At 46.5% G+C, this 12619-nt stretch overlaps 2 protein-coding genes across 7 annotated transcripts in view; one reads left to right on the forward strand and one right to left on the reverse strand.

Annotated features, from left to right (window-relative positions):
• The window catches only part of FBXW8 (F-box and WD repeat domain containing 8), a 65013-nt gene extending 63147 nt beyond the window's left edge, over positions 1-1866 (forward strand). For both annotated transcript variants that reach the window (XM_035098286.2, XM_060269290.1), the window contains one exon: positions 307-1866. In XM_035098286.2, coding sequence (XP_034954177.1) covers positions 307-451 — 145 coding nt within the window. In that variant the 3' untranslated portion in view covers positions 452-1866. The remainder of the gene's footprint in view (positions 1-306) is intronic.
• A 446-nt stretch (positions 1867-2312) lies between these two features.
• TESC (tescalcin) overlaps positions 2313-12619 on the reverse strand; it is a 32879-nt gene continuing 22572 nt past the window's right edge. For 2 of the 5 annotated variants that reach the window (XM_060269291.1, XM_035098560.2), the window contains 3 exons: positions 10740-10893; positions 8641-8721; positions 5118-5756 (listed from right to left, as the gene is read on the reverse strand). In XM_060269291.1, coding sequence (XP_060125274.1) covers positions 5222-5756; positions 8641-8721; positions 10740-10885 — 762 coding nt within the window. In that variant the 5' untranslated portion in view covers positions 10886-10893 and the 3' untranslated portion in view covers positions 5118-5221. Of the gene's footprint in view, positions 2443-3437; positions 3486-4006; positions 4115-4747; positions 4810-5117; positions 5757-8640; positions 8722-10739; positions 10894-12619 lie in introns of those variants that run through there. The other 3 variants (XM_035098563.2, XM_035098565.2, XM_035098562.2) reach the window with 3 other exon arrangements.

A 12619-nucleotide genomic window follows, 5' to 3' on the forward strand; every position in this document is an offset into this window, starting at 1 on the left:
TCTCTTCAATCAAGCATTAGGCTGATTGGTTTATTGGTTTGTTCTGCTTTTGTTTTATTGCATATTTTGTGTTTTCATTTTGTATTTTTATGCTGTGGACTGCCCTGCAATCTTTGGATGAAGGCTGGTATACAAATGAAATGAATTTTGTGCTCATTTTGCCCACAATGGTATAATGTGGTTATGTTTATGTTTTGTCAATCTAAGTTGCTTGGAGACCTCCTAGGTTACCGGTGACTAAGGAGTCATAATAATAATAACAACAATAACAATAGGCATGCTAATCAGTTCTCTCCCCCAAATCAGACATCGAGGAATCATCTACGCGTACGAGTTCTCGGTGGACCAGCTGGCTGCGGAGAGCATCCTTCCTATCTGCCGCTCCTCTTACAACGAAACGACAGGCTACAACTACAATATTGGCCTGGCAGTCCCCTACGACAACATCTAGCTGCGTCGGAAAGTAAGAGGTGCTGATCCAAGGCCGACCAACGTGGAGCAGGAAGGACAGTGCCCACGTCCACAGGAAGGGGTCTGGGTCACGGCAGTGGCTGCCGCAGAAACACACGGAGAATGTGAAGACAATCCTGAGTGATGCCCCCTAAAACCCACCTGGATGCCGCGAGGCAGAAGGACGGTGAGGGATGCAGCAGATGCAGCGCTTTGCAAAAACCCAGGCCTGGCCCAGTAGGAATGGAAGAGAAGTGCTGGCCCAAAGTGACTCGGGCCCAGAGGAGGAAGAAGAGGAGGAGTAAAAACAGGGAGCCAAGCAGGTAGAGAAACTGGACTTTGTAACTTTGGGCCCAGGCCTGATCTTTTAGGTTACTTACGGGGCTGGGGAACGTGAGGGCCGGCCCCAAGACCACTGAGATAGCGAGGAAGTGAACTACAGTGCCTCTTGAAAGCATGTGTAAATCACTTACAATTTCCTCCTAGGATGTCAGATAGCCCTTGAAACACGTTTGGGAAGTTATAACATGCTTCTGGACATGTTGACACAAACAAACAACCTTTTCTATTGATGATGATGATGTAAAGAAATGAGTTTTGTTAAAATTGGATACCAGGGTACCTTGGTATATTAGATTCAACCACTTCTCCTACAATGGTTGATTGGTGCTTGTTTTTAATCTCCCCCCCCCTTTTAAATTATTTCTCATCCTTTTAACCATATGCATGTTATCATTTTAATGTTGTAAATCCCTTTGGTACGTTTCGTGATTTAGTGGATATAAATACTTTTATGAATCTAACCGTGCCAACTGGGAACAACCATGTGGCATGTTTCATGCTACACAGGACACCCCAAGTTTTATTTCCCAGTTAGTGGAGAGTGCCTAGCACTGCCCAGGATTTTGTAGAAACACCCCCCCCCCAAAAAAAATAGATGGTGTAATTTGTGAGTCATGTGCCAAAGTCATGTTTTTCATTTGCCTTCTTGATTCAAAATGGCACATGGCAATCAAATGTCAACGAAGAACCCCCTTCCCCATGCCAAATCTTAGGAACCCTCGTGGTGGTGATATTCCGAGTGGCGGTCAAACCTATGCCAAAGAACAGGTGAAGTCATGCCAAAGTCATGTTTCAGTCCACCATCTTGATTCACAATGGCGGCTGGCTTGCAAAGGTCAACAGAGCACTACCCCCGCCCTGGGAACCTCACGCCAAGTTCAGTAACGATATTTTAAGACACATAGAGGACAACAGACAGAAATCTCTTTCCTATATACAGCGGTACCTCTACTTACGAATTTAATGCGTTCCGAACGCACATTCGTAAGTCGAAAGAATTTGTAAGCCGAATCCCATAGGAATGCATTGGGAGAAAAAATCCGTAAGTCGAAGCAACCCTATCTAAAAATTCGTAAGTAGAAAAAATCCTATCTAAACAGCATCCAAGCTCCGTTCGTAAGTAGAAACATTCGTAAGTCAAGTCATTCGTAAGTAGAGGTACCACTGTATGTGTGTGTGTGTGTGTATGTATTAGATAGATGCAAAATAATCTGGATCTGATTCCTCACCCTTGGTTAAGAAGGGCACCCAGTTTTTTTGTTTTTTTAAAAGTTGAGTCCCATACTGTATCTGATCCCAGGATCCACAAGTAAACAAGCTTCTGCCAAGAATTAAAAACAAAACCTGCTTTATTGATGATTTGAGGCTTTTTAGTGTAGACAAGAGAGAGAGAAAATAGCTGTAAAGCCAAAGCCAGGCACATCAACTCCTAACCCTGCTACCTCCGCCCAAAAAAACTGCCCCAGCCATGGGAGATGCAGTTCCCCCTTAATACCCGTATCGACCGCCTGACGGTTTCCGCCCCAGGTCGCTCCAGAAGGCACCAACACCTCAGTCCCAGCTTCTCCGGGGTCAGTAGCACATCGCGATCGGCTCCATGGTCAGGAAGCGGACGTGCATCTTGGTCTCGATGTCTATCCCTTCCCAGATCTGCCGGTGGAGAGGCAACAAAAGCAAGCTTGAGCCATGAGGGCAGGGTAGGGGCCCTTTGTATGCTGCGGACCATAAACTAAGGCCGGTTGCCGATAAACTGCAGATTTGGTATCTGCTACTCTTATGAGTGCGGGACGCGGGTGGCACTGTGGGTTAAACCACTGAGCCTAGGGCTTGCCGATCCAAAGGTCGGCGGTTCGAATCCCTGTGCCGGGGAGAGTTGGTCCCTGCTTCTGCCAACCTAGCAGTTTGACAGCACAAAGTCCAAGTAGATAAATAGGTACCGCTCCGGCGAGAAGGTAAACGGCGTTTCTGTGCGCTGCTCTGGTTTGCCAGAAGTGGCTTAGTCATGCTGGCCACATGACCCGGAAGCTGTACGCCAGCTCCCTCGGCCAGTAAAGCGAGATGAGTGCCGCAACCCCAGAGTCGTCCGCGACTGGACCTAACGGTCAGGGGTCCCTTTACCTTTACTCTTATGAGTGCACTCGAGTCATAGAGCTGGAGGGGAATAGTCTTGTTAGCAAGCCAGTCAAACCTGTCCCTGCCCTTGTCTGATGCAAAAAATCTGAACCATCCCTAATGGACCAAAGGTCTCCGATGGGGAAGGCTCCCCCACTTTGCCCTCCCAGTATCAGGTCCCTTCCTCAAACAGTTCTTGCTGTCAAGGAAAGCGGAAGGAGCATCCTATTTAGAAGCATTTATATAACAGCTTTATGTTTTTAAAATCTCTCAAGCAACGTGCAATTTAACAGGGGGAAAAGATCATTAAATGCAGCCTAAAACCAATAAAACAGCAAAAAAAACCACCACCCACCATATTAAGCAGGGTTAAGGTGATTTAAACCCATAAAACAGGATCCAATTTTAGAGGGAACAGAAAGCCTAGCACTGTGTCCCTCCTCTCTGTCTCTCTCACTCTCCTGCCCCCACCCCTCCCACAGGTTGGTCTCCATCACTTCTGCCAAGCAATAGGGTTAGCATCAATTTATAACCTTAAGGAAGTCTTCAAATGTGATTCCCTCATATACTTGATCCGGCTCCTGCAACAAGAACAGAAACATTACGTCGAGCAGTGAAAGTCCTATGAGGGCAGAGGAAAAACGGAGGGCGGGGCCCTGCCCCTTGCACCCAGTCCTCTTACTTCTTAACTCAAAGCAAAAACCTACATGCCAATGTTTTCCTAAAATGGCTTGCAGCACAACCATAATGCACAATCGAGGAAAAACACAACTCAACATTAAAATAGGTGGGGAACCTGGGCCAAACCTGGTCCACCAGTCCATTTTTTTCTTCTGAAAACACCCCCCCATGCCACACACCTGATGTCAGGTGTGGGGGCAGAGAAACACACAGCTGCAAAAAGTGAATTGCATCATTGGGTGTATGGGGAGTTCAATCCTGCTTTGTACCTCTCCACCCACCTTTCCAAGCACTATCTGGAAGATGGGGATTGAGCCTGGGACCTCCTGCGGGCAAGCAGATGCTCTACCACTGAGCTACGTCCCTTCCTCGCCTCGCAATGACCGTGTGCTGGTCATCTGCAGTGTTGCGCTCAGCCTACCATTTGCCCCACGCAGATGCTGGCAGCCTCCATCATGGCTCCGTCTGCGATGGACCTCGCCGATTCCTTATCCAGGTGGGGGTTCCCTGAAAGCATCTCTTGCACAACCTGGAGGGCAGAAGCAAGGTGCAAACCGGTTGGAGGAGGAGAAGAGGTGCTGGGTCGTTGAAAGTGCAGTTAAGGGAGCCCAAATAAATAAATCAATAATAATAATATTAATAATAATAATACAGTGGTACCTCGGTTTAAGTTCACAATTGGTTCCGGAAGTCTGTACTTAACCTGAAGCGAACTTTCCCATTGAAAGTAATAGAAAGTGGATTAATCCGTTCCAGGCGGGTCCGCGGAGTACTCAACCTGAAGCATACTTAACCTGAAGTATGAGTGTAATTGGTTCTGGAAGTCCGTACTTAACCTGGAGCGAACTTTCCCGTTGAAAGTAATGGAAAGTGGATTAATCCATTCCAGACAGGTCTAAGGAGTACTTAAACTGAAAGTACTCAAACCGAGGCATACTTAAACCCAGTGTTTCCCAACCAGTGTGCCTCCAGATGTTTTGGGACTACAACTCCCATCATCCCTAGCTAGCAAGACCAGTGGTCAGGAATGATGGGAGTTGTAGTCCCAAAACATCTGGAGGCACACTGGTTGGGAAACACTGCTTAAACCAAGGTATGACTGTAATAATCAGTAATAATAATAATAATAATAATAATAATAATAATAATAATAATACATTACATTCCTGTATTCCTGCAGAGTGATCTTGCCGTCACTGTCTGCATCGTACATGTGGAAAAGAACTAGGGGAGAGAAGACATAATAAGCAGCTTAAAAGCACAGTCCTATGCATGGAATAAATTCCTTCAAATCTCACATTTACCCCACACAATGGTAACTGAGCCTAACAGTTCAAACCAGGGACTGTATCAAACACCAACAGAGCTCTTGTGCAGGGGAAGGGTGTGGGTGTGTATGGGTGTGCAAAATCAAGAACATAAAATTTAATGACTTCCAAAAATAACTGCAGCTTGAATGAAAAATGAAAATTAAACACACACGGACCAAAAAGGAAATTATCAATGTGGGTCATCTCATTCATGGCCCATGGAGGGGGGGGAGAACAATTACTGATATTGGAGCGTATAAACATATTCTTTCTTAAAATATAGGATTTGCTTTACTTATAAATCTCGGGATATTGCCCTCAAGGTCTTACGATGTTCTCACGTGACAGTGAAAAGTCACCAAGAATGCCAGGAGGCCTTTGAACATTATCACTGTCATGAAATAAGTTTTCACCCCCTGGTTGAAAATGATGGGCAGGGAAGAGGGGAGGGGTGTCCTCCGGTATACCTTAACCTTCAACTTATTTTTTCCACAATAGCTATGGACCAGATTCTGACTGTGCCATAAATCCTTATTTAATCCCTCCAAAGAGTTCTTTTTTTTAAAAAAAAACAAACCTATTTCTACAATAGCCACCCTAGCAGCTCTCCATAAGTACAGGATCAGTTCTTTATCCAAAGCACCTTCATTTGTCCAGAACGGAATGTGGCCCTCGATAGGAAAAAGTTTCTCCGCTAGATTGAGAAAGCGGAGCACCTTACATTTTAGCTTCTTCTTCCGGAATCGATCGAGCTGCTCGTCGTCCATGTCCATCTCAATGGGCCTGAAATTGGACATGATCGTCAAGAAGTCTTCGAAGTTGATCTCCTCCGCCAACCCGTCCGATGATTCTCGCAGGTTCCTATCGGCACGAAAGCACTCAGAACACTTTCAACATGAGGAACACCTAATGTAGAGCCCTCAATCCTTCCAATGCAGACCTAGACCGTGTTGGCAACCCTTGTTCTACACACCCACCGGTCCCTGCGCTTTTGGGGGGGAGGGTGGGGGGAGGAAAGTGTGTAAAGACAGCCTTATTTAGAAATGGGTTGGCTGCTGTGTAGGGGTGTCCCAGACATTTGAATAAAATCAACACATTTGTAAGAACTCAAATCTTTCATTGTGGCAACACTCAAACTTTGGAACTCCCTGCCTATTGACACGAGGCAGGTGCCTCTCCAGCAACAGCTAAAAGCCTTTTTTTTCTTTTTAAGGCAAGCCTATACAAATATGTAGAATGCCGACCTGTGTTTTTAATCTGCTTTTAGCTGATCACTGATTTTAATTTGAAAGCTTCAAATAAGCGTCTTTACCGATAACGTCATTGTTCTATTATTTCGGTAAACTGTTTTGAGATTTTCCTTTCTGCTTATAATCAAGCAGTATATAAACTCTGATAAAATAAGCAGAGGTTAAATTGTTTACTTACAGAATTTAAATGTGGCAAATGCCATTTGGAATCAAATCCATAGAAGAATGGAATACATCACACACACAGCCCAAGACCCCAAACTGCTAACAATTGTCTACACCTACAGTAACTGCAGAGGAGTGATGAGCTGGTCTGACTAACTGGATTTTCTGTGGCAAGCTGAAATCTAGGTCAACAGCTTTTAAAAAGCATGCACTGGCATTTTGAGGATGAAACCATGTGGATGTTGCAAAAATAAAAATAAATAAAAAATGGCAGCAACAGCACTGGGCATAAGAAGGGCCTTCTAGATCACGCCTAGCATCCTTTTCTCACACTGGCCTTTGGGAAACCAGCAAGCTGGACCTGCTCACAAGAGAACACTCCCCTTCTGTGGTTTATTATTATTATTATTATTATTATTATTATTATTATTATTATTATTATTATTAATACCCCCATCTGGCTGGGTTTCTCCAGCCACTCTGGCTCCCAAAAGAATATTAAAAACTCGATAAAACATCAAACATTAAAAGCTTCCCTAAAAAGGGCCGCCTTCAGATGTCTTCTAAAAGGCATCGATAGTTGTTTATTTCCTTGACATCTGATGGGAGGGCGTTCCACAGGGCAGGCACCACTACCGAAAAGGCCCTCTGCCTGGTTCCCTGCAACTTGGCTTCTTGCAACGAGGGAACTGCCAGAAGGCCCTCGGAGCTGGACCTCAGTGTCCGGGCAGAACGATAGGGGCGGAGACACTCCTTCAAGTATACTGGGCTGAGGCCGTTTAGGGCTTTAAAGGTCAGCACCAACACTTTGAATTGTGCTCTGAAACGTACTGGGAGCCAATGTAGGCCTTTCAGGTGTTTCATGGTCTCGGCAGCCACTCTCAGTCACCAGTCTAGCTGCTGCATTCTGGATTAGTTTCCAGCAACTGGTATTCAAAGGATTATTGCCTCCAACTCTGGAAGGAGAGCTAAGCCACCATGGCCAGTGTCCATTGATACGTCTTCTATTGTGCATGAATCTGCACAAACCCATTTTTGAAGCTATCCAGCTTTGTGGCCATCACTGCCTCCTGTGGCAGTGAGTTCCACAGTTTAACTAGGCGCTGTGTGAAGTGCATCCTGTTTCTCACCATGGAGGCAGAGCACAGCCATTGTGGCTAGTAAGCCACTGATAGTCTCATCCTTCTCATGCAAGTTGGAAGGCACCCAGGGAAAGCGGGCCAATGTTTGGGATTTTGTTTATTTAGCAAGATTTATAGACCACTGAATTCTGGCAGTTCCCTCACTGCGAGAAGCGAAGTTACAGGGAATTAGGCAGAGGGCCTTCTCAGTAGTGGCACCCGCCCTGTGGAATGCCCTCCCATCAGATGTCAAAGAAATAACCAACTATCTGACGTTTAGAAAACATCTGAAGACAGCCCTGTTTAGGGAAGTTTTTAATGGCTGATGTTTTAATGTATTTTTAATCTTTTGTTGGAAGCCACCCAGAGTGGCTGGGGAAACCCAGCCAGATGGGCAGGGTATAAATAATAATAATAATAAGTAGTAGTAGTAGTAGTAGTAGTAGTAGTAGTAATTAATAATAGCTCTAAGGGACGCAGGTGGCACTGTGGTCTATACCACAGAGCCTAGGGCTTGCCGATCAGAAGGTCGGCGGTTCGAATCCCCACGACGGGGTGAGCTCCTGTTGCTTGGTCCCAGCTCCTGCCAACCTAGCAGTTCGAAAGCACGTCAGAGTTCAAGTAGATAAATAGGAACCACTCCGGCGGGAAGGTAAACGGCGTTTCCGTGCGCTGCTCTGGTTCGCCAGAAGCAGCTTTGTCATGCTGGCCACATGACCTGGAAGCTGTACGCCGTCTCCCTCGGCCAATAATGCGAGATGAGCGCCGCAACCCCAGAGTCGGACACGACTGGACCTAATGGTCAGGGGTCCCTTTACCTTTTACTAAGCCGTTTACATAAAATGCAATAAAATATTCACCAGAATAAAAGAAGAATGGCAATAAAACCAGACCTTAAAAAACAGTAGGGATAATAAAATTATCAGAATGTTCTTGAAATGGTTGGTTCTATCGACAAGTCTGCCTAATGAAATGACACGTCTTTAATTCTGCCGAACAAAAGCAGCCTTTAGCAGCAGCATTGAAAAACAGGACAGAGAAGCTGCCTCAAATCAATGACTGGTTTTTAGGTGCTTGTTTATGCACTTTGCCGTTTTTTTAATGGCTGATGTGTGGAGAGGGATTCGAGGTTAAGGAGAGCTGCACAGTTCTTGTTGCTATGGAGAACAACCCCCCCCCCCCAGGGAGGTCAAGCACCCTCGACATTACCTCTTGTCAAAAAAGGCATGGACAATTTTGGATCTAATTGGATTGAACTCCAGATCAGGGACGCGATCAAAGTTCTCCTTGCTGCAGAAGTAGAAAAGGGACAAAGAGAGAGAGAGAGAGAAAGTGAGTGTGAGAGAGAAAGGTTTCTGAAGACAAATGGACGATCTCCTCAGCACAGGGTCATGGCTCAGAGGCAGAGCTCAGGTTTGCTTTGGTTTTGTTTTTACATTTTGAAGATTTTAGGTTCATGGCTTTGGGAAAGTTTTGAACTGTTTTATAGAATGCTTTGCTTTGCTTTCCCCAGTTTGCTACCCTTGGCTCCTTGGGGAAGAGCAGAGGGATATAAGTTCAATAACTAACTAACTAAATAATAGTTCTAATAGCCAATGTGGTGTGATGACTAGAGTGCCGAACTAGGACTTGGGAGGCCAAGGTTCGAATCCCCATTCAGCCATGAAGGTCACTGGGTGACCTTTGGCCAATCGCCGCCTCTCTGCCTAATAATCTACCTCACAGGGTTGTTGTGAGGATGGAAATGGGGAGGGGGGGAGGGAACCACGTACACCACCTCCTTGAGCTCCTTGGAAGAAAAGACGGGAGGTAATAATGTGATACCAGTACATAAATGGACAAATATGATTTCTCCCCTCTTCCTAGCAACAACAAGGCACTATATTTCTGTGCTATTCCAGGCCTGGCCTCTCAGCCACTGCGGCACACCCCTGATGCCTGCAAGACTCTTTTGCAAACGGGATGATAGGTTCCTTTTCCCAGCGACCTCAGGATCTCTCCGCTGGTTTTCTAGGGAAGGGGCGAAGCGGGTTCCCTCCTGCCTCTTGGCAGGGCATCTGCCCCCTTACAGAGCAAGCCTCCTCGGTCTCCGCTGCGACTCTGCCTGAACCCGTTTGTACATTTCCTGCAGAAAGGTCAACCTGCTGTGCAGCACAGGTGGAGGCCGGCCGGCTGAGCAGCAGCAGGAGAAACCAGGGAAGGAAACAATCCCTCTCACTTGACATCGAACTATGGATAGGAGTTGGGAGCCAACATTTCAAAACACCGCTCCCCTTCCCCAATAAGCATCAAGACCCAGCATTTATTGAACCACAACTCCCATCTACGCTGGGCAATGGCTGTGCTTGCTGGGGCCAATGGGAGTTTTACTCCAGCATCCTTTGGAGAGCTAGAAGTTCCCCCTCTCCCTGATCTGGACCAAGGATGAGGAGCCAGTGTTGCTGGGACTCCCAACTCCCATCAGCCCCAACGGTTCAACGTGAGAGCCAGTGTGGTGTAGTGGTTAAGAGCAGTGGACTCGTAATCTGGTGAACTGGGTTCGCGTCCCCACTCCTCCACATGCAGCTGCTGGGTGACCTTGGGCTAGTCACACTTCTTTGAAGTCTCTCATCCCCACCCACTTCACAGGGTGTCTGTTGTGGGGGTGGAGGGGAAAGGAGATGGTTAGCCGCTTTGAGACTCCTTCAGGTAGTGATAAAGCAGGATATCAAATCCAAACTCCTCTTCTTCTTCTTCTTCTTCTTCTTCTTCTTCTTCTTCTTCTTCTTCTTCTTCTTCGATTATGGGTGTTGTAGATTCCTCTCCCTGTGATTCACCACCCAGTCGGCGATAAGGCACTAGGTCATGGGTTAGTGGCAGGAGCAGGAAAGAAGAAGAGTTTGGATTTGATATCCCGCTTTATCACTACCCGAAGGAGTCTCAAAGCAGCTAACATTCTCCTCTCCCTTCTTCCCCCACAACAAACACGCTGTGAGGTGAGTGGGGTTGAGAGACTTCAAAGAAGTGTGACTAGCCCAAGGTCACCTAGCAGCTGCATTTGGAGGAGTGGGGACGCGAATCCGGTTCTCCAGATTATGAGTCTACCGCTCTTAACCACCACACCACACTGGCCTTCCTCCTGATCGATGGCCTTGCCTGCTTCCCCACAAAAGCTGCAAGCCTTGTACGGAGAAAGGCCTGTGCTTTCGAGAGAGCCATCTGGGGTTTGGCCTGGAGGAGCAAAATCTCATTACGGGAGAGAACAGGGCAGAAAGCAGCCAATTGATTAGCAAGCCGTTATCTGATGGGATGATCAGCCCAGGACAGACCTTGACAAGGACCAGTCTCCACATTGCACCCTTCCCTGTGAAGTTGGCTGTGCAACAGGGGAAGCTGTCTTGTGTCCAGTCCATCTGTTCTTCCTGCCCAGTAAAGACAATGGCTCTTCATCAGCCCCAACCAGCGGGTCAGACATGATGGGAGCTGGAGTACAAAATCATACAGAACAGGGATGACTAGCCTGTGCTCCATGGATGGGCTTCATCAGGGGAGTCCATCAACCAGGGGCAAAAAGGTGTTGCCCCCACCCACACAATGCAATAAAATAAATTGTATGCAATGTTTCATGTGTAGGTGTGGATTTTTCAGGGTGGAGGGGTCCATAGCTCAGATCTTCAAAGGGGAGTCTGTGACCTTTGAAAGCCACTAATTTAGAGGGTCACAAATCATCTATTCCTGGTGCACTGGGAATGGGCTATTACTCAGAGGTAGAGGATGCAAAAGGCTGTTCAGTTCAATCACATGGCTCAGCCGGTAGGGCATGAGACTCTTCAACTCAGTGTCGTGGGTTCGAGCCCCACGTTGGGCAAAAGATTCCTGCATTGCAGGGGGTTGGACTAGATGACTGCTGTGGTCCCTTCCAACTCTAAAATGCTAGGATTCTATTATTCTAATCCCCAGCATCTCCAGGCCTGGGAAAGATACCTGCTCCAAATCTTAGAGAGCTGCTGCTAGCCAGAGTGGACGGTATCTTCCTAAGAATGCAGCACATTCCCTGTTAAAAGTATCAACATGTTGCAGCATGGAGCGCTCCAGCGAGGTCTTTCCCAGACTGCGGTCCAAAAACCTCCTCCAGCTGTTCCGTGGTGAGCCTTTGATTTGTGGTTGAAGACAAGGAGCTGGCACATCCATTGCATTCATCATTCATATTGGTTTTTAATAGTGTTTTTATTGCTTCTTTTATTATCTATTGCATTTTGTTGTATTGCAATCCCAACGGCACAGAATTCAAATCGCAATACGATAAAATGAAATAAATAACACAGTGCATTACAATTGCTACAAAAGGGGGAGAATTTAATCACGGCGTGGTCTACCAAGACCAGCAATTTTCAAGTGTGTGTGGGGGGGAGTTAGGGAACCACTGCTCCGGGGTTTCAGCTCGCCAGCCACGCCATCTTTCGGGATACTCCATCCCATTGCCCCTCGCTCATTTTTCATTCCACCCCCCTCCCCACCAAAAACACACCTAGACAGCATCCCATGCCTACTGAGCACCCCCAGTCCTCATTGGAATGATAGAAAAGGGTGGTGGGTTATTCCCCCCCCAAAAAAACCCAACAATTTGTAAACTGCTTGATCAAAAAAATTATCCAAGCGGTGTACAAGTTCACTCATGTGGGTTTATCCCCTCCTTAAACCTTTTTGTACTACTTCAACATTTGGGTTCTCTCCTGTCACCCTCAAGACGTCCAGACACCTCCGTCTGCTGCATGGATGAGACTAGGCTTGTTCACACATTATTACCCTGAACACAGGTACAAGCTGTCCATATGCATGCATGTACAAGTGTTTGCGTGAAATCGTGAATTCTTGTTTGTCTGTACAGCTCAAGTATCATGTATGCAGGTATAGAGGACTCTACACTTGTTGGAAGTTCCATAGGAATAACTGTTATGTGCATACGACTCAGCTACTTCTGTACACAGGTTGTACAGTTGCTTAATGTAGGGTTGCCGTATTTCAAAAAGTGAAAATCTGGACACAAAAGTTGTTGAGCTTTCCCTCACAAAAAAAATCTCAAGGGAGAGAGAGCTACAGTATTTTAAAGGAAATTCGTAAAAAAACGAATTTCCCCAGACATTCAAGTGATTTCCGCCCAGACACTGTTTACCCGCTTATGTCCAGGAAATTCCCGACTTCTGGCAGC

Source organism: Zootoca vivipara, chromosome 17 (assembly GCF_963506605.1).
Source record: "Zootoca vivipara chromosome 17, rZooViv1.1, whole genome shotgun sequence".
Lineage (NCBI taxonomy): Eukaryota > Metazoa > Chordata > Lepidosauria > Squamata > Lacertidae > Zootoca > Zootoca vivipara.